This window comes from Eleginops maclovinus, chromosome 18, assembly GCF_036324505.1.
Source record: "Eleginops maclovinus isolate JMC-PN-2008 ecotype Puerto Natales chromosome 18, JC_Emac_rtc_rv5, whole genome shotgun sequence".
Classification (NCBI taxonomy): Eukaryota; Metazoa; Chordata; class Actinopteri; order Perciformes; family Eleginopidae; genus Eleginops; species Eleginops maclovinus.
The window spans coordinates 1,550,927-1,571,692 of NC_086366.1; the positions used below are offsets into that span (position 1 = coordinate 1,550,927).

Here is a 20,766-nt window from a genome sequence, read left to right on the forward strand (position 1 = left end):
CATTACATCTGGAAGTACGATCATTGCATTGTGTTGGCTTCATGCTTTTACTAAATATTAACACCATCAGTTTGGACAACATTCACATTTTTTTCAAAAACATTGACATCTTTTCTTCACATTTGAAACAAAAAAAACGTCACACCTTCTTTTGGAGATATTTGACATGAGTTCCACTCTTACATTTCCAATAACTCCAGCGCTTAGCCACGTCCAAAAGACACAAAAGTATACAGTAATCGTCACGTTTAATCCAGACAAGCGTCTTCCCATCAGAGTTATGTTTCTCTGCGTGCCGCTGTTACCCGCAGGGCGTCTGGGGCTGTTGGTGGTCGATGGGGAAATAGTAGAAGGGGGTCTGGGGGTGGCAGGGGTGACCGTGAGGAGGGTGGGGCGGGTCAGCGTCGACATGGTGATCACAGCCGACCGTCAGGTTGTGAGAGAGCGGGATCTTCACCTGGAACCACACCTCCCTCTCCTGGGGGGGGGGGGGGATACCATGATTATTACTACCAATACTACTACCACTACTACTACTACTACCAATACTACTACTACCAATACTACTACCACTACTACTGCTACCACTACTACTACCACTACCACTACTACTACCACTACTACTACTACCAATACTACTACTACTACCAATACTACTACCACTACTACTACTACTACTACTACTACCACTACTACTACTACTACTACTACTACCAATACTACTACTACCAATACTACTACCACTACTACTGCTACCACTACTACTACCACTACCACTACTACTACCACTACTACTACTACCAATACTACTACTACTACCAATACTACCACCACTACTACTACTACTACTACCACTACTACTACCACTACCACTACTACTACCACTACTACTACTACCAATACTACTACTACTACTACTACCAATACTACTACTACCAATACTACTACCACTACTACTACTACTACCACTACTACTACCACTACTACCACTACTACTACTACTACTACCAATACTACTACCAATACTACTACTACCAATACTACTACCAATACTACTACCACTACTACTACTACCAATACTACTACTACTACTACTACCAATACTACTACTACCAATACTACTACCACTACTACTACTACTACTACTACTACTACCATACTACTACCACCAATACTACTACTACCAATACTACTACCACTACTACTACTACTTCCTGACGGTGGCATCGTGTACTGCGGCTTTGTATACCTCTTGTTCAGTCAGTTTAATAGAACCATCACTTCTTTAGATTTGTATGGCGCACTACACGAGGACTCGACTTAAATGACCCTTTGAACGTTGTAAGACTCTGCCATGACAACCGCAGGATTCTGAAGGAACAACAGCTGCGGTGTCTCAGATATTGAGCTGAAGGGGATCAGGGTTTCACAGAGTCAAGACAGGATTGGTTTCCACTCTGAATGTCAGATAAAGTAAAGTGTTGGGGGGTTTTGTTTGTGTTAGGTCTGCTGGAATTCATCCCAGCTGATACATGAATAAGTGATATAAATGAACCCCGCCCCCGTGAGTTCAGCTGGTGTGTTTCTAAAGGAGTGGAGTCAGTAGCTGACGCCTTGTGGTTTTATTAGAGATGCTGTCCCGCTCTGATCTGCTGCAGAGGCTCGTCCTGTTTCCTCCGGTGTGGTTTCAGTCCGTTTACGTGGCTTCATCGAGGATTTGGAACTTTTTTTATTTAGTAAATGACTTCGACTGACACTGAGCCCCTTCCGGAGACATTGATCAAAGGGGAAATGTTGTTCTAACGACACTCTGTCGGAACTGCAAAACGTTTGGTGACCATCTGACTTTCCATCCAACGCCTTCATCAGGTCCACAGTGTAATGTGCTTTTAGTTTAGGAGCCTCCTCTCTGAGTTTAAAACACAGGCCCAGGAATAGAGGGGTGTTGGCATCAGGACGGCAATAGCTGCTGGCTGTCCCGATGTTTTATAATCCAAACCAGAACATTGAGAATATATATATAATATAAACTAAAGCTCTTTAAATCTGGACTAAAGACTGCTCTGTTTGTTGCTGCCTTTTATTAAATCTAATGATTGGTTATGCCTGACACTGCATTGCGACTTCTATCATGCAGTTTTCTGCCTGATTCATTTATTTACTTATTATTTATTCAATGACTGTTTTAAAAGTACTGTTTGTATTTTTATATTTCTTGTAAACATTTCTTTCTCTGAAGGGCTCACCTGGTCGTCGGTCACACACTGGATCTGAAGCTTCTCCCCCAGGAGTGGAGCCAGAGCCTGATGAACCTCAGAGAGCTACACACACACACACACACACACACACACACACACACACACACACACACACACACACACACACACACACACACACACAGAGTGCAGTATGTGGAAGAACTGTTGAACGTGTTTTAAATATTTGAACTGAGTGTTACCTTGTACGGTCGCTCACAAGACGGAGAGATGTCAGCGACCTCCAGCAGCCTGCAGGACACAGCTTTACTGCAACACTCCCAGTATGTACACACACAATTAAACATCATACAAACATTGTGTGTGTGTGTGTGTGTGTGTGTGTGTGTGTGTGCGTACTTGTGGATATCAAACTGTGCTCTCAGTTTGAGGTTGAGCTGGAAGTATCTGAGAGGAGAGTTCATCCCCTCAACACACGCTGCACACACACCGTGTTTTATCCACTCTTCTCTCCTGACACACACACACACACACACACACACACACACACACACACACACACACACACACACACACACACACACACACACACACACACACACACACACACACAATGTTTGGGATGTTTTTCTATATATTTACTTTCACAGATTTTTCAGATTATTTTCGGGTATTTTTCGTATCATTCCACACATTTTCAAATGCATTGATGAACATCTGTTTTAGACTTTGTGCACATGTATATTTTCCGTATCTAAGTGCATGTTTTAGATCACATGTGTTACCAAAACAGGAAGCTGGGATGGGACTGCAGTAGAGACGGCCAGTGTTCCTGCAGCTCGGCCTCCAGGTCCTGAGGAACACACGTATTATTTGTTGAATCCACCAGCTTGCAGTTTTCTCTGTCCAGAAACCCACCAGTAGACCTACATTAGGACTGACTGGTTTCAGGTATTAGTCTGGTCCCGACTCACCTGGACGTCAGACTTGAACATGGGCCAGCATTTACAGCAGTCCCTCACACGGAGAGGCCTGCAGCACACAGAGCAGTTATCTTGGTTTTAACACTCTGATCTGCTCACTGAGGAGGAGTGATGTTCCTCCTCACAGCAGCGGGGAGGATTATATAATATTCACCAGAGGCCGTGGATCGTCCAGTTGTTCACATTCTGAGGTATCTTGCAGAGTGACGGTTCATCCAGAGACTGCAGACAGACAGACAGACAGACAGACAGACAGACAGACAGACAGACAGACAGACAGACAGACAGACAGACAGACAGACAGACAGACAGACAGACAGACAGACAGACACACACAGACAGACACACACACACACACACACACACACACACACACACACACACACACACACACACACACACACCTCAGTTACTCTGTTTGAACAGACGCTTCTTGCTGTTAACCCTGAGCTTCCTGTGAGTATTACACTATATTATTATTGCCTTTTCGTTCATCTTTATTTTTACTTTGTTTTTTAGTTCTAATTATTTGTATTTGTTTTGCTTCTCTTTGTGTTTCGCTGCTGCAACGCAAACATCTCCCAGTTTCTGATAAATAAAGTACTTCTGACTCTGATTCAGCTCCTGTATTGTGCTTTTATTTTGAAAAACACCCCCCCCCCCCCCCCCACACACACACACACACACACAACAGTTATACATTAGGATGTCTCACCTGGCAGAAAGCTCCGGGCCACTGCAGAGTGAACAGCAGACATTTCCAGGAGCAGAATGACTTTTTGTCTGGTACCTCCGAGTCTTGTTGGCGGCCATATTTGTAGTCCTGCCAGTGTTCGTCCTGTGTGTTGGTGTGGTCAGGAAGGAAGAGGAGTGCAGGACTGATGGTCACCAGCAGGGGCAGCACTGAGCTCCACATCTCCAATCATCCACTGTGCACTGGAGAAATACAGCTGTATGAAAATCTACACAGATCATACTAAAAACATAACTACAGAAAATGTTTGACTAATATTTTATAAAACGGAAAAACTTTATCTATAAGAGCAATGAAAAATAGGAACTGTTTCATTGTTATTAAAAAATGTAAAAATATATATGATTAGAAAGAAAACTAAAATAAATAATGCAAAATCATATTATTAAAAAAAGGTTTAAATAAACATTAAAAAATACAAAACAATTATGAAAAATTACTGCCATAAAGTCATAAAGATACAAATAGATCATTTTTAAATGATGTTAAACAAGACCATTTAAAGTAGATGTGCTCGACATTAATGCATCCAATAATATAACGTCACACAGACAGGACTTACTCTGCTATCTAATCAATACTTAAAATACTTTCATTACACTTCTACTTTGACTTAATTTCCCTTATTGTGCAGAATCATTAAGATTAACCAAGACAAGATATTATATTTAACCGTAAAAACATGTCTCATGAAAAAGTCAACAATACTTAACACTATAATAACGTGGTGATAAATAAATCTGTGTGCACGTGGAGAGAGACTTACCGACGCTGCGGACGCGGAGAAAAGTGTTTACTGATATGCGTTATTTATAAGGGAAGGTCACACAGAAAGTGTTACTGATATGCGTTATTAATAAGAGGAAGGACACACACTCCTCTGACACACCTGGCAGGTTTCATTTCTGACTTCCCACAGCTGTCAGATTCACATCAACTTTATCATCACACACACGGGGACAGAAACTCTGCAGAAATATCTATAAATATCACAACGCCACGACAGGGTCAGCAAATCATTATTAGTGATAAAAGAACTTTTACAAATATTGTAATAAATACAAACATATTTTATATTATAAGTCAAACAAATATGTAAAAAATCCCATAAAATATAAATATATAATATGCAAAATAAATGTGGGATAAAGTCTACAGTAAATTATAAAAACAATGCTGATGCCAGGTCAGAAGAAGCCAATCATTATCGGTGAATAAAAACGTTTGTAAAAATATTGTATTCTACAAATGTCTTTAAAAGAAACGTCTACTTTCACTTAATTGAGGTTTTGAAAGAAGGAATTCTAGTTTTTGTGGAGTCGTTTCTCCCTGAGGTTTTGCTACCAGCTAAAGTGTAATGCAAATCTGCTAAAATCAGTGTGAGACTTCAGAGTGAATTCAGACACAATCCATGAGAACTGCGCCGCGAGGCAGCAGGAAATAAATGGTCGTTGCTCTGCGCACAGTTTGGTCTCTGCAGCAGCTCGTAGTTTGGCAGGGATTCAGAAAAACTGATACTGTGTGTGTGTGTGTGTGTGTGTGTGTGTGTGTGTGTGTGTGTGTGTGTGTGTGTGTGTGTGTGTGTGTGTGTGTGTGTGTGTGTGTGTGTGTGTGTCCTTGTGAGGGTGAAGTGAGGCAGCGCAGCTCGACACACAGCCACAGACATGAATCCCCTGCTGGTAAATATATATCTGTCTTTATTATTCTTTAAACGGTGTGTGTGTCTCTGGAGTTTCAGGAAGTAGTTTACATTGAGAGCATGTGAGATTATGGGATGGAAGTTAGAATAAACTGCGTGTTCCTGAAAGAGGAAAGTGACTTTAGGCCTGACCTTTGTAACATGTTGGACGGGGAGAGTAAGACTTTCACTGTGTTGTATTACTGTCTGCATGTGTGTGTGTGTGTGTGTGTGTGTGTGTGTGTGTGTGTGTGTGTGTTTTATTATTGTCTGCATGTGTGTGAGTGTGTGTGTGTCATACGAGGTAACATACGATCTAAATATATACACTGACTCGCCTCACATGACCTCCTGCACACCTGCTGCTCAGCACGTACACACACACACGCGCACACACACACACACACACACACACACACACACACACACACACACACACACACACACACACACACACACACACAACACAGGTTGTGACATGTTTACATTCTGCTGTCTGTCTGCTGCTCATCAGCGTTGATCGATGTCCAGATCCAGATTTTACTCAACACTTTGTTCGAGATATTTAAACATTAAGATGTTTTTTTCAGGAACAAATCTCAGTTTTTGAGACTTTTAAATGATTTGTATTTTAATATTTTACATGTTTTAATATAGTTTTGCTTTTGTTAAGGTTTCATTATTAATCATCATGTAATGATAATATTTCCTGATGATATTTTTGAACTTTTCCTAATATTCTAGTGAATATATATTTCAGTTTCTGATGAGAATTACAATTACGATTATTATATTCAATCTTTTAAATCAAACACTCACTGTGAATGGTTTTAAATTATGAAGACTAAATAAATGTAGAGGAGTAGAAGTACAAAGTGGCATTTAAATACTTAAGTAAAGTAAAAGTACCACAAAATTGAACTTAAGGAAATCTTATTAGTTACTTTACAACAGTGCATGTAATAAAGGCAGCCAGTTCACCCTGAACTCACTTTAACCTTTTAAAACAAACACACCCCTTCCCTGCCTCCTGATTGGTTGAGGTGTCAGGTTCAGAGGCTGTGATTGGCTGTCCGGTGAACGTTAAACTGTTAGCCGTTTTTCTTAAAGAGACAGTGTGCTGCTGAAGGTCGAACATATAAACTGTTTCAAAATAAAAGACTCTGGTTATAGGATGGAGCAGAACAACTTAGAGTCTCAATAATACATATTGTAATATATAATATATATTTAAATATATAATATAATATAATATATATTTAAATATATATTATAAAATATATAATATATATTGTAATATATATTATATATTTTAATATATAATATATATTACAATATATATTATATATTTAAATATATAATATATATTACAATATATAATATATTTAAATATATTATATATTTAAATATATTATATATTGTAATATATAATATTATCAAATATATATTATATATTTAAATATATAATATATATTTGATAATATTATATATTTAAATATATATAATATATATTACAATATATATTATATATTTTATAATATATATTTAAACATAATCATCAACAAACCAAAATATATCTTATAAAACGCTCCTAAATATTCATCAAAAAGTGACATATAGTCTTAAAAGGTCTTTCATCGTTATAATCGTTATTATAATCACCATACACTGATATAGTATTTAGCTTAAGCTTACACACACTTCAAACTCAAATATAATTATGCAAAAGGATATTTATAAAACTGATTTTCCTAAAAACTTAAAAGTAATCCTTAAAATCTCAAATATATTTATAGTATATTCTTTGAAGTCGAAAACTATTATTATCAACATAACTTTCTTAAGCACTCACACATATTTACAAAACCTCTTTTTATGGATTATCAATAACTGAAATATATATTTGTACTAAAGACAATTTTCCATATATGTCAACAAATCTAATATATTCCTAAAAAAACTCTGATATTTTGTATGTGTGTGTGTGTGTGTGTGTGTGTGAGTGTGTGTGTCTGTGTGTGTGTGTGTGTGTGTGTGTGTGTGTGTGTGTGTGTGTGTGTGTGTGTGTGTGTGTGTGTGTGTGTGTCTGTGTGTGTGTGTGTGTGTGTGTGTGTATGTGTGTGTGTGTGTGTGTGAGTGAGATTAGAAAATGTGGTGTGAAAAAGAAGAACAGAAACCAAGTCACTTTCGAGTTGGAGCATTAAACAGGCTGAACAATAATACACATGCAGTGAGGTTTAGAGTCATAGGACATGTGTGTATAAATAACACACACCTGGAGGCAGTCTGAGAGAGGGAAACAGAAGTGATCCGCTCTGTCTCAGTATCACTACACCACATTCTTACCTGCTCTATCAGGTGATTCCTAAAAGGGCCTCATAGAATAGAGTCGGATACATGCACACAGCAGAGCACACACAGTGAAATTGGTCCTCTGCATTTAACCCATTTAACCCATCCTAGTACTGGGAGCAGTGGGCAGCTATCGTGCAGCGCCCGGGGAGCAATGGGGAGGGAGGATTGGAGGTGTCCGGTGCCTTGCTCAAGGGCACCACAGCAGGGCACATCTGCCATACACATCTGCCATACATAATATATGCATCTGTCCATACCTCCTCATTCAACAGAGTAAAGTGTTTAAATACTCTCAATGTATTCCACATATGTATATATTTCACATCCCTAAATCTTTACTGTTGTTATTGTAAATATTCTTCTCTCTTTTTGCACTATTTTATTTATCTAATTTGCATCATGTATGTGGAGTTGTTGGAGGAGCATGGGACATAAGACTTTCATTGCCAACATTTACGTTGTATCTGCTGTGCATATGACCAATAAAACCTTGAAACTGGCATCAAACCTCTTGTATTGACAGACGGGACCCTCAGTGCTCACAGTTGGCTGGAGTTCTATTATATTTCCCAAACTCAGCTTCTCATTCCTTTGCATTTCTCAGAAAGTTCCAGCTTATTTGCATACTTTCTTTCTAACAGTACCCTACATACATGTTGCCAAAGTACTTCACCAGACATTGCCTCCGAATGTTGAGGATATTTAAACTCTCGTTCCATCTGCTTTAAATTAAGCTTGACAGTTGTTTGTGTTTGGCAGAAATTTCCAGTTCTGGCCCGACGTGCCTTCAGCAGTTCTGCCAGGCAGCTGAAGAACAGAGTCCCCGAAGCCCAGAAAATCTTCCAGGTAAAACCGGAGAGAACAGAGGAGTGATGCTGAGAGACGCCACACTGCTACAGGCTTCACATGGGTCTACTAGGTTTAGTAAATCCACATTTACTTAAGTATTTATTTACATATCATTCCTGTGTCTTTAACTTTATCTGTTTAACATCTGCAAATGACCGTGAATGTTATATTAGAATTCATTTATGGAAATGAGACCGTTAACAGGGCGTATGATATTCTTTGGTACAATAAAAATATTTGAAATAATCCTCATATATATCATTTTTATTAACCTATTTCATCAAATTAAAAAGGAATCATTCTTCTTCTAAATGGGTTTATCTGTGTCTGTTTTATATCAGCGAATCCAAACGGATATCTCTTTTTTAATTATGCTCTTATTTTGAAAAATGGAAATTCCTGTCCCCTTACATGTGCTTTTGTAAATCTGTTTTATATCTGCAGTGAATGCTCATGGATATCGTCTTGTAGCCTTGAAGTTCCTCTGCTTCTCTCAGATCTAACAGTTGTTTGTAGACTGTGGCAACAAACATACACTGAAATAATTAGAGGGCAGCCCAAAAAAACATGGCGCAACTTCAGAAAATAAACTAGCCACGAGAAGACGTGGCGCACAGGCCCTGTTCACTGACACCGTGTTGACTGAGCTCATTATGTTTCCTCGCTGCAGGAAGACAATGGGTTGCCGGTGCACGTTAAGGGGGGAACCGTGGACGTGATGATGTACCGGTTCACCATGGCGCTAACTATCGGAGGTAACGTGCACACTTTCCCGGGAGTCAATCAACAAAAATATTCCTCAATACTTCACGACCCGTCCTTCCTCTGACTTTAACTCAAGCATTATTCAATACTAAATGTCCCTTTAGCTTCCAGGAATCACTAGCTATTCAAAACCAAAACAACTGTTGAATAATAAGTGTAATGCCTGTGTGATTTCTGTGTTTTTAGGGACCTTTTACTCAATGTACTGGCTGCTGTACGCCGCCATGCCTCACAAGAAAGCGTGAAGAACATGGCTCCGTCTATCGCCTGGAGAACAACGCTCGGCTCCGTCTAATGTTTGTTGTGTGTAATGATGTTTAATTTTATCACAAGTTGCTCTGCTTTAATCAGGCAACGAGGAATACACAGTGGGAAATAATGGAACGGTTTTATTTGGTCTCTCTGTATCTAATTACTGTGTTTCTATTATTTAAATAAAGTTAAAGGGACATAGTGTGTTCTTTTTCACTGTATCAGTAAGTAGAGTCTACTTTAAAGAGTCCTCTCCTGCTGATGTTCAGGTGTATATCAGTATGTTTGTCTCTACTTTAAAGAGTCCTCTCTGCTGATGTTCAGGTGTATATCAGTATGTAGAGTCTCTACTTTAAAGAGTCCTCTCCTGCTGATGTTCAGGTGTATATCAGTATGTAGTGTCTCTACTTTAAAGAGTCCTCTCCTGCTGATGTTCAGGTGTATATCAGTATGTAGAGTCTACTTTAAAGAGTCCTCTCCTGCTGATGTTCAGGTGTATATCAGTATGTAGAGTCTCTACTTTAAAGAGTCCTCTCCTGCTGATGTTCAGGTGTATATCAGTATGTAGCGTCTCTACTTTAAAGAGTCCTCTCCTGCTGATGTTCAGGTGTATATCAGTATGTAGTGTCTCTACTTTAAAGAGTCCTCTCCTGCTGATGTTCAGGTGTATATCAGTATGTAGAGTCTCTACTTTAAAGAGTCCTCTCCTGCTGATGTTCAGGTGTATATCAGTATGTAGAGTCTCTACTTTAAAGAGTCCTCTCCTGCTGATGTTCAGGTGTATATCAGTATGTAGAGTCTCTACTTTAAAGAGTCCTCTCCTGCTGTAATCCTCTGGAAGTAACTGGATTTTAGCCTCTGCAGACCGTTAACATGCACACAAACCTGTAGAACTCACTACAGGAGAGGGAAACCCCGAACAGCATAACAGGGTCTCTTTAATAAGATGTCCAACAGTAAGGGTAGAAAGTACCGTACTGAAGTACTATAAGATATTTCACTGTAAAACATAAAGTATGTGTTCCTTTGTGTTGCACTAATATGATTAATATGCACACTGAAAATCCAAGTGGAGAAAAATAATAATGAGGCGATTTGAATTGTTCCATGTGCCTCCAAATCCTAATCATATGTTCCTCATCATCGCAGAACGAGTGTGGGGGGGAGCACATGATTGCGTGGGATGAACACTTCTCAACTCAGAGTATGAACATGTTGATCTACAAACATCAGACAGCAGGATGTGGCAGATGTGGCTCCAAAGGAATTACAAATACTTTTCGGTTCACACGGTAAATGTAGATCAGGGTTTGTGTTCACAGCTGAAAGTTTCTGGTCCATTTCAGAAAAAGAGGACATTTTCTGTTAGCAATGGCTCCCCCTGGTGGTATATACAAGGAACACACAAAAGACTGTAGTGATGATCAGGCTTCTGGAGTAACGGATTACATGTAACGCAGCTACACACGGTTCCGTTGACGCTTGCCGGTGGGCGTGTCTGGCGCGTGGGGTTAACGCGACCAACAACCAATCACATTAATCTCCCGCCCCTGGAGACACATACACGGGATTTGATTGGCTGGCGCTTCCGGCGACGCTTCAAAAGTTGAACTTTTCTCAACTTTCACCGCGAGCAGCCGAGCGGAAGCGAAGCAACGGAACCACAATGCAGTTCGGCAAAGCCTGACGTCACCCAGTTCAAAGTCAATGGGAAGGTGCGTCAAGCTTCAACTCAGCAGAACCGCGTGGACGGGCTAACAGGATGACAGCAGTGTACCCTAACAGTTAACACAGATAACTGGTATGATTTCACTTTTAAAAGATGGGTTTACTGGCAGAATAAAACAGAGGTCAATATATATATATATATAAGATAGTCATAAACGCATTATTTCTTTCACTATTCTTTATGTTAAATCTCTTAGATTCAGTGTAGGTGGACACCTGATTTATTTGTCCCCCCTTATGATTGTCTGTGTTGTTATTATTTGCACTGTGACAGGTTGCACTACAAAATCTCAGCCTATGTTTTTGTATAATTGCTATCAAGGCCTTCTATTCTATTCTCTAACTAAAATTCTGTGTTGCTTTTAAATCACGTAAAACAGCAGGCTATTCTGGCTGATAACTGCCAACAGTTTAAGAGGTTGGTATTTTCTTTTCTACGGTTCACTTATTGAGTTGTCTTATTGATTGATTTATGAATTGTATGAACCATTTTCTGGCATAGAGACCAAAGTGTTGCTAATACCTGAAATATCTCAGCTACTAATGGAAGGATTGTCATGAAATGGTGTTCAGGCATTCGCCGTCCCTAGAGGATGGATCCTTCTCACCCTTACTTCTTTTCTGGTACCAACATAAGGTCAGAGTTGTATCTTTTGGTAAACCCACAGATAGAATGGTTTACAAATTGCGTTTCTGTACATGAGAGTTATCTGCATCTTCCCCTGTGAGGTTTGAGAGGGACAACAAGGGCTTGATCCTAATTTCAGCAGCATGTCATGTCTTCATCTCAAGAAGTGACTGCTCATCTTTTCATCGATGTTGACTCTCTCCAGTGACTGAAACCAGAAGAAAAATATGACATTTAATGAAGATCGTTGTCTACCTAAGAATGCTCAAATATTTTCTACATTAGGACTTTGGTATCATGATGTTTTACTGCCCTGTATGAGGCTATCAAGTATTTATTCTGAAAGATCTGAAAAAGTTACATCTTCATCATCTTTTAGGAACATATCTTAAAGTCAAACTTCCTTTCTGAAAATGACAACACTGCTTTTGTTTAAATTAATATTCCCAATTGACTTTCGTCCCCGTGTTGGTCGTCCCTCTCACCTTTTTGAACTCCTCGAAGGAGATAGCGTCGTCTTGGTCCAGGTCGGCCTCCTGGATGGCTCGCTCAGCGATGCTCTGCAGCTGCTCCTCCGTCACCTGCTGCTCCAGCATCGATCTCAGAACCTGACATTCAGATTTAGAAACCGATTGATAATCATATCTGAAAACACTGAACTACAAAGAAGTTCAAATCCTTTGTTTAATCCCAACTCTTGGAACGTCTTGAAGCTTAATTACCTCCAAACGTTTCTGAGGTGTTCCTCAGGGCATGATTCTGGCTCCTGTTATTATCTCGATTAATATAATATTCTATACATTTCTATGCAGATGATACCATATTCTATCTTGATGAAATATTTGTATTGTATGCCGTTGAGGAAAGCGTGCAGCGTGATCCATATTAGGTGTGTTTAACCAGATTTAAAGGGGAATCTTTAGTAGTTTGGTTGCCACTAGGGGAAAGTTTTAAAGGATGTTAAGGGGTTGCAAATCTGGTAACTTATCCATCTAAATGAGGACACGACTCAAATCATTAGAATGAAAATGATCTTTAGTGTGTTTGTGTATAGAACAAGGATAAAATACCCCAATATCCCAGCCCTGCCGTCAACCTGTGGATGTCTCCTTGGGCAAGATACTGAACCCTGAGTTGGCTCCCTATGGCCAACGGTGTGTGAGTGTGTGAGTGTGTGTGAGTGTTAGCTTCCCTAGACCAAGGGGTGCTGCTCTGCAAGAATGAAGTGTGAATGGGTGAATGACTCATAGTGTGTGAAGCAATAGTCAAACACTATTTTATCTTTCTGTCATTTCTGTTCAAACCAGTGATGTGTTTGCCCCTAAGGCTTTGCTTTAGAGAGGGTTAATGTTGGATGTCTTGTAACTTCCTCCCTCTTGAAGAGGACAAGACTGATATAACTATTATATATATATATTCTTAGAGAAAGTATGCAACCTTATCCAGTCACGTTTATTCAACTACATTTTTTGTTACGGACTATATATTTATGGAAGTAAAATGTGAAGCAGGATAAATTCAAGACGTCTCTATTACATTTGAATCTGTTTCTGCGCAGATGATACACTCTGTTATCTTCCTGTCATTCACAGGTGGTTTGTTTGCCTCTGAGGGATCGTTTTAAAAGACAGGAAGTGCTTTAATGTCTTTATGAAGAGTTTTGCACAGACACAGAGGTGAGTTTAACAGACCTGAAGAAGCTCTTCTCTGGAAATCTTCCCGTCTCTGTCTTGGTCATACAACTTGAAAGCAACTGAAAAGCCAGACAGGTCTGAGTGGATAAGAAGTTTCAAGATACAGAGGAGAGAATTGAAGCAGAACAAACTGGACTGACATTTGAGTTTCCTGGTCCTGCTGAAGGACTGGCCTCCGTCTCTGATTGTGTTTGTTTCTGTCGGACGGAAATTAGCAAGAACACGAACGAAGGAGGGAAAATCCACCGTTTCCTTTCTACAGACCGAGATAGAGAGAGGGGGAGAGAGGGGGAGAGAGAAACAGAGAGAGAGAGAGGAAAGGGAAATGTTTTAGTTTCAACGTGACTTACAAAATGATAGAATGTGACTTTTTACATTTGGTTTTCTTACTGAACATAATGACATCACTATGGAACACTTGTGCTCCTATTGGCTAGCGCTCCAACACATTGTAAGTGATAGGCTAAGGGGCGGGACATCTCTAATTGGTTGATCAATCACAACAGAGCCGGCCAGCTAACCAATCACAGAAGACTGAAAATCACAGAAGACTGAAAAAGAGCAGAAGAGGACTCTTTAAAGTAGAGACTCTACATACTGATATACACCTGAACATCAGCAGGAGAGGACTCTTTAAAGAAGAGACTCTACATACTGATATACACCTGAACATCAGCAGGAGAGGACTCTTTAAAGTAGAGACTCTACATACTGATATACACCTGAACATCAGCAGGAGAGGACTCTTTAAAGTAGAGACACTACATACGGATATACACCTGAACATCAGCAGGAGAGGACTCTTTAAAGTAGAGACTCTACATACTGATATACACCTGAACATCAGCAGGAGAGGACTCTTTAAAGAAGAGACATTACATACTGATATACACCTGAACATCACAGGAGAGGACTCTTTAAAGTAGAGACGCTACATACTGATATACACCTGAACATCAGCAGGAGAGGACTCTTTAAAAGTAGAGACTCTACATACTGATATTACACCTGAACATCAGCAGGGAGGACTCTTTAAAGTAGAGACACTACTACTGATATACACCTGAACATCAGCAGGAAGGACTCTTTAAAGTAAGACCTACAGAATGATATCAACCTACATCACGTGAGTTAGACTCTTTTAAAGTAGAACTGTATATTATGGAATAAAACTGCATGCAGGAATTCGACTCTTTTAATTGAATCCTCTCTTCTGAATATACACCTGTACTTCCATTCAGGTGAGTGCCTCTATTAAAAAGACAGGAATGATGTCTTAGAAGAGTTTGCACAGCACGAGGGATTTTAAAGAATGAGAAGCTCTCTCTGATATCCCGTACTCGTCTTGGAGAACTTTTAAAGCTGAAACGACAGCTCATGGATAAGAATTACAAGAACAGAGAGGATGAGCGACCAAATGGACTGACATTTGATTTCCTGAACATGCGAAGGAATGGCCTCTTTGTGAGTATAATACTGTTACACTGAAATCAGCAAGAACCAACGAGGAGGAAAATCCACTCCTTCTATACAACCTGAACAAGAGAGGAGAGGGAAAAACCTAAAGAGGGGGACAGAAATTTTTGTTTCAACTGACATCAAATGAAGATGTGACTTTTAACAGTTAGGATTTCTACTGAACATAATGACACACCTGGAACATTGAGCATGGAGAGGACACTTGTAAAGTAGAGACACTACTAATTGTTGATCAACCCCTACAGACCGCCAGAGAGACCAATAAGTAAGACTGACAATACAGAACCCCTGAACAAAAGCAGAAGAGGACTCTTTAAAGTGGAGACTCTACATACTGATATACACCTGAACATCAGCAGGAGAGGACTCTTTAAAGTAGAGACTCTACATACTGATATACACCTGAACATCAGCAGGAGAGGACTCTTTAAAGTAGAGACTCTACATACTGATACACACCTGAACATCAGCAGGAGAGGACTCTTTAAAGTAGAGACTCTACACACTGATACACACCTGAACATCAGCAGGAGAGGACTCTTTAAAGTAGAGACTCTACATACTGATATACACCTGAACATCAGCAGGAGAGGACTCTTTAAAGTAGAGACTCTACACACTGATACACATCTGAACATCAGCAGGAGAGGACTCTTTAAAGTAGAGACTCTACATACTGATATACACCTGAACATCAGCAGGAGAGGACTCTTTAAAGTAGAGACTCTACATACTGATATACACCTGAACATCAGCAGGAGAGGACTCTTTAAAGTAGAGACTCTACACACTGATACACATCTGAACATCAGCAGGAGAGGACTCTTTAAAGTAGAGACTCTACATACTGATACACACCTGAACATCAGCAGGAGAGGACTCTTTAAAGTAGAGACACTACATACTGATATACACCTGAACATCAGCAGGAGAGGACTCTTTAAAGTAGAGACTCTACATACTGATATACACCTGAACATCAGCAGGAGAGGACTCTTTAAAGTAGAGACTCTACATACTGATATACACCTGAACATCAGCAGGAGAGGACTCTTTAAAGTAGAGACTCTACATACTGATATACACCTGAACATCAGCAGGAGAGGACTCTTTAAAGTAGAGACACTACATACTGATATACACCTGAACATCAGCAGGAGAGGACTCTTTAAAGTAGAGACTCTACATACTGATATACACCTGAACATCAGCAGGAGAGGACTCTTTAAAGTAGAGACTCTACATACTGATATACACCTGAACATCAGCAGGAGAGGACTCTTTAAAGTAGAGACTCTACACACTGATATACACCTGAACATCTGCAGGAGAGGACTCTTTAAAGTAGAGACGCTACATACTGATATACACCTGAACCTCAGGAACTTGCTCAGTATTTATCTAAAGTTGTGTGATTTAGTTGAATGTGTAAAACTGTATTATTGTTAATCATGTTAGTTATGTTATTGAGTCCAGTATGGAGCATGCTGCACCCCCGAGAGAAGAAGGCGCCGATGATTCTGTCTCCGATGGGATTCATAGCCAACCCTCGAAGAGCTCCGAAATCCTCAGGCCTGAAACAGACGGATATGTTCTCAAACTGAAATGAAACAAAACTGATGTTTCATTTGGTAAGATCTGGATTCATGGATGAAAACAATGCAACTGAATCCCTGCCAACAGCTATATCCTGTTTTTAACCCACTGCACTCTCTTCTTACTCTCACTCTCTTCTTACTCTCACTCTCTTCTTACTCTCACTCTCTTCTTACTCTAACCAACAACAGTTTTTTCATCAAGTTCTTGGAAAGAAAGTTCAGACCTTTCTCTATTTTGTGGTTAGAAAACCATCAACAAACACCCTTCACTTTGTCCGCTCCTCCTCTCTTTGGTAACATCCTTTGATATTTAGTGTTTGTCTGCGTACTGACCTGAGCTCTCCTCGCTCGTCTTTGTCCAGAAACTCAAACCTCGCGTAAAGACGAAGGATGTGAGCAGCGGAAACTGAAACACACACACACACACACACACACACACACACACACACACACACACACACGTACAAAATATCAGAGTTTTTTTAGGAATATATTAGATTTTTTGACATATATGGAAAATTGTCTTTAGTACAAATATATATTTCAGTTATTGATAATCCATGAAAAGAGGTTTTGTAAATATGTGAGTGCTTAAGAAAGTTATTTTGATAATAATAGTTTTCGACTTCAAAGAATATACTATAAATATATTTGAGATTTTAAGGATTACTTTTAAGACTATATGTCACTTTTTGATGAATATTTAGGAGCGTTTTATAAGATATATTTTGGTTTGTTGATGATTATGTTTAAATATATAAAATTATAAAATATATATTATATATTAAAATATATAATATATATTTAAATATATAATATATATTTAAATATATATTATATATTTAAATGTATAATATATATTTAAATATATAATATATATTTAAATATATATTATATATTTAAATATATATTTAAATATATAATATATATTTAAATATATAATATATATTTAAATGTATAATATATATTTAAATATATATTATATATTTAAATATAACGTTTGATTTATTACAAAACAATGAGTAACTCATAAAACAAAACACACATAAAACCAACAACGTGTGTGATGGGAACGACCCTCAAATAAGATGAAAATGAGGAATTGAAAGCAGAGAATGAAGATTATAATTTTTTCATTTGACTATAAACACTTAGAAAGACACACAGCTGCCACGCTTTGTTTATTTTAGTTTAGATAAAACCTGCAGTGTGTGTATCAGAGTGTCCAGCGCAGGGTGTTCACAAACACACATTCACACTGAGATAAAACCTGCTATCAGAGAGCACAGACTGCAGATAAAGCACACGCGCGCACACACACACACACACACACACACACACACACACACACACACACACAGCTGATAGAAAGTTGTTTCCAGTCTTTGTTTCTGTGTGTTTTCATCTCGTAAATCATATTAAAAGTCATCTTGAATCACATGAATCAATGCTTTAGTTTAAACACAGACTGTTATTATTATGGGAGATTAAATGTAGGAGGGAAGTGTCTCTGTGTGCTGAGGCTTCATGTTTCACAGCTGTTTCTGTCCTTCACACCGTCTGGCTCACCATGCATGATGGCTTAAATGTGATGGTGAACACATTATGAAATACTTATTAGCACTTGGTTTTAAAACTTGAATGTTTAGGATTCTCTCTTCTCCTGCACAAGCTGCTCTTTGTCTAATATTTTGCACATAAAAAAGACATGTACAGACGTGAACTCACAGCCGGTTTCCTGCATGAGCTGCTCTGCGTTTGGGATGTGGTCCATGCGGGAGCTGCTGGAGCCCATCCTGCTGCAGAAATTAACTTCAGTGTTGAAAGTTTCCTGGGGGCGTCTGGCTGCAGTACGATCAGACTGACGGTATCTGTCTGTCTGCAGCCCCTCCACAGATATGATTGACACGTGGCTCCGCCAATAAGGACTCAACTAACCGGCACTGGCTGACCAATGAGAGACCGAGACTAGTTTTAAAAAACAGACCAAATGTCAAATATTATATATAAATGTTGGAAAATGTTTGCACCACTGAAATACAAATGAATGAACATTAGGTACAGATCTCAGTATACATATTTAATACAGTTAAATCAACTTTATTTTAAGAGCATTCATGTATTACATATTTAAAGCATATTCTGGAATGTTTTCCTTGTAGTTTCTGAGTTGTAAAAATGTTCTGATACTGTATTTGGTCTGTAATGATCTTAAGTATTTATACTTAGGATCATTACAGACCAAATACAGTATCAGAACAAAGATAAAAAGCAGTTCCATGAGGCCAGATAGACCGGCCTTTAAGCTTGCTCAAGTCATTCAAGTATTTTCATGTTTGTTTTAAGATAACCCCAAGGAGAACTTTAACACAAAATACTTTTAAAAAACCAGGTTAACGAAGACATTCTGTTCATGATTAATTACATATTTTTGCAGTAAAGTTAGAAATGGTCTACACACCTATACCCGTTTAGGCCACAAGGTGGAACCCCTTCCACACAAACACACTCCTTTCAGTGTCCCCACAAGTACTGAAACCAGGCATGTGTGTGTATCTGAACTTGGATCTTTGAGCTGGTTAAGAAAACATTTTGGTTTCACTTTGATTTGAAGGTATGCACTGTTAATAAGTAACATACAGTCCTGCTCACTTTGTTTTATTCCCTCATTCAGCAGTGTAACAACTACAAATATAGATAAAAGATTCACTAGACGTTCAAATCATAATTAGTTAGGATTTATTTCCTTCTGATTTGTACTCAAATCTTACTTCATGATGAGCTTCTTTGGTAGCTTGTGGTGATGCTAGATTATTTTTGTAAAGCCTGTTAAATTGTTGTGATGGTTTTATTAAATGGCATGCTTTAGTGTTCATTGTTTAAGTCCCAGTACAGGCCGCTTGATAAGAGAAGTTAGAAATATCCGTATATCAGCTGACAGTTACAATTTAAAATGACTGCTTAATTAAATGCCTGAAAATAAAAAGGAACCTTCATTTAGGGGTTAAAAAATGGACTTGATCCTGAGTCCTGAGTCCTGGATCATGTGGTTGATTGATTGGTTTGTGTGGTTGTATCAATAGTAGTGGTGCTGGTTTTGTTAGCAGTGAATCAGTTTAATCAGTAGCAGATTCTCCCGCCGGACGTTGACCCAGTTTCATTTCAGTCCCAACTGTTTGGAGAGTGTTGAGTTGGCAGGAAGTCAAAAGAGTTTGCATTCCTAACATGATGTATCTGCTCTGATAATCTGCAGAAAGTTGACCTTCTGCTTCTTCCCTCTTAGATCACGTTAGAGTTAAACGTACAGTGTGTCTGTGCTTATGTGGTTCATTTGGGTCATTGGTTCCTGGCAAAGAAATCAAGAAACTGCACTTAAATGTGTATAAATAGTTCTACATTTCCTTCCCTTTTTCACGAGGTTTCACACTCATCTCTCGTTCTCACTCTCTGATCAGGGAGAATGCAGATGGATGGAATAATGAAGCCTGTGGTGAGAAGCAAAACAGAGCAATATCAGAGTGTTTTAAGATGGATTTCTCTGGTCCAACCGAGTCGTTTCCATAGCAAATCCAAGTCAAAGTCAACCAAAAAGCATCGTTAAGGGTCAGATACACCTGAGGTTGGAAACAGAAAGTGAAAATGGGGAGATGCTAATAAACCGCTAACAAGTAAAGATCCAATGGAACTAAGGGATAAACAATCTAATCTCTACGATTAAATAAAGCAGGTTTGAAAATGCTCTCAATCAAACCTTTATTCTCCTTCTTTTTTGCAGTTTTCAGATAGA

The 20,766-nt window shown here is 38.9% G+C and overlaps 3 protein-coding genes across 5 annotated transcripts in view; 1 reads left to right on the forward strand and 2 right to left on the reverse strand.

Annotated features, from left to right (window-relative positions):
* Nucleotides 1–4,136, reverse strand: part of rnaset2l (ribonuclease T2, like) — a 6,440-nt gene extending 2,304 nt beyond the window's left edge. The window contains exons 1-8 of one of the 3 annotated variants that reach the window (XM_063906529.1): nucleotides 3,915–4,136; nucleotides 3,354–3,421; nucleotides 3,191–3,248; nucleotides 3,002–3,069; nucleotides 2,616–2,729; nucleotides 2,459–2,507; nucleotides 2,247–2,321; nucleotides 1–478 (exon numbers count right to left, since the gene is read on the reverse strand). The exon at nucleotides 1–478 is cut by the window's left edge and continues 2,304 nt beyond it. In XM_063906529.1, the coding sequence (XP_063762599.1) occupies nucleotides 302–478; nucleotides 2,247–2,321; nucleotides 2,459–2,507; nucleotides 2,616–2,729; nucleotides 3,002–3,069; nucleotides 3,191–3,248; nucleotides 3,354–3,421; nucleotides 3,915–4,115 (810 nt within the window). In that variant the 5' untranslated portion in view covers nucleotides 4,116–4,136 and the 3' untranslated portion in view covers nucleotides 1–301. The other 2 variants (XM_063906530.1, XM_063906531.1) reach the window with 2 other exon arrangements.
* A 1,340-nt stretch (nucleotides 4,137–5,476) lies between these two features.
* LOC134879948 (cytochrome c oxidase subunit 7A2, mitochondrial) lies at nucleotides 5,477–10,053 on the forward strand. Its single transcript, XM_063906552.1, has 4 exons — nucleotides 5,477–5,632; nucleotides 8,746–8,832; nucleotides 9,506–9,590; nucleotides 9,787–10,053. The coding sequence occupies exons 1-4, from the start codon at nucleotides 5,618–5,620 to the stop codon at nucleotides 9,843–9,845; spliced, it is 246 nt and encodes an 81-aa protein (XP_063762622.1). The 5' UTR covers nucleotides 5,477–5,617; the 3' UTR covers nucleotides 9,846–10,053.
* Nucleotides 10,054–10,772: 719 nt separating this feature from the next.
* On the reverse strand, nucleotides 10,773–18,860 carry chp2 (calcineurin-like EF-hand protein 2). The gene is made up of 7 exons (XM_063906536.1): nucleotides 18,708–18,860; nucleotides 17,313–17,385; nucleotides 16,875–16,955; nucleotides 14,043–14,158; nucleotides 13,900–13,961; nucleotides 12,694–12,816; nucleotides 10,773–12,416 (listed from the first exon to the last, which is right to left on the reverse strand). The coding sequence occupies exons 1-7, from the start codon at nucleotides 18,772–18,774 to the stop codon at nucleotides 12,363–12,365; spliced, it is 576 nt and encodes a 191-aa protein (XP_063762606.1). The 5' UTR covers nucleotides 18,775–18,860; the 3' UTR covers nucleotides 10,773–12,362.
* Nucleotides 18,861–20,766: the final 1,906 nt, after the last annotated feature.

Excerpts from the sequence above, each read along its gene's own strand:
- LOC134879948 (XM_063906552.1), top strand. Across the intron at positions 8,833-9,505 it reads AAGCCCAGAAAATCTTCCAG|GAAGACAATGGGTTGCCGGT; the intron begins GTAAAACCGGAG and ends TCCTCGCTGCAG. Across the intron at positions 9,591-9,786 it reads CATGGCGCTAACTATCGGAG|GGACCTTTTACTCAATGTAC; the intron begins GTAACGTGCACA and ends CTGTGTTTTTAG.
- chp2 (XM_063906536.1), bottom strand. The coding sequence starts at position 18,774 with ATGGGCTCCAGCAGCTCCCGCATGGACCACATCCCAAACGCAGAGCAG. Across the intron at positions 14,159-16,874 it reads GGCGCCTTCTTCTCTCGGGG|AAAGGAAACGGTGGATTTTC; the intron begins GTGCAGCATGCT and ends CTCGGTCTGTAG. Across the intron at positions 12,817-13,899 it reads CCAGAGAAGAGCTTCTTCAG|GTTCTGAGATCGATGCTGGA; the intron begins GTCTGTTAAACT and ends TCTGAATGTCAG.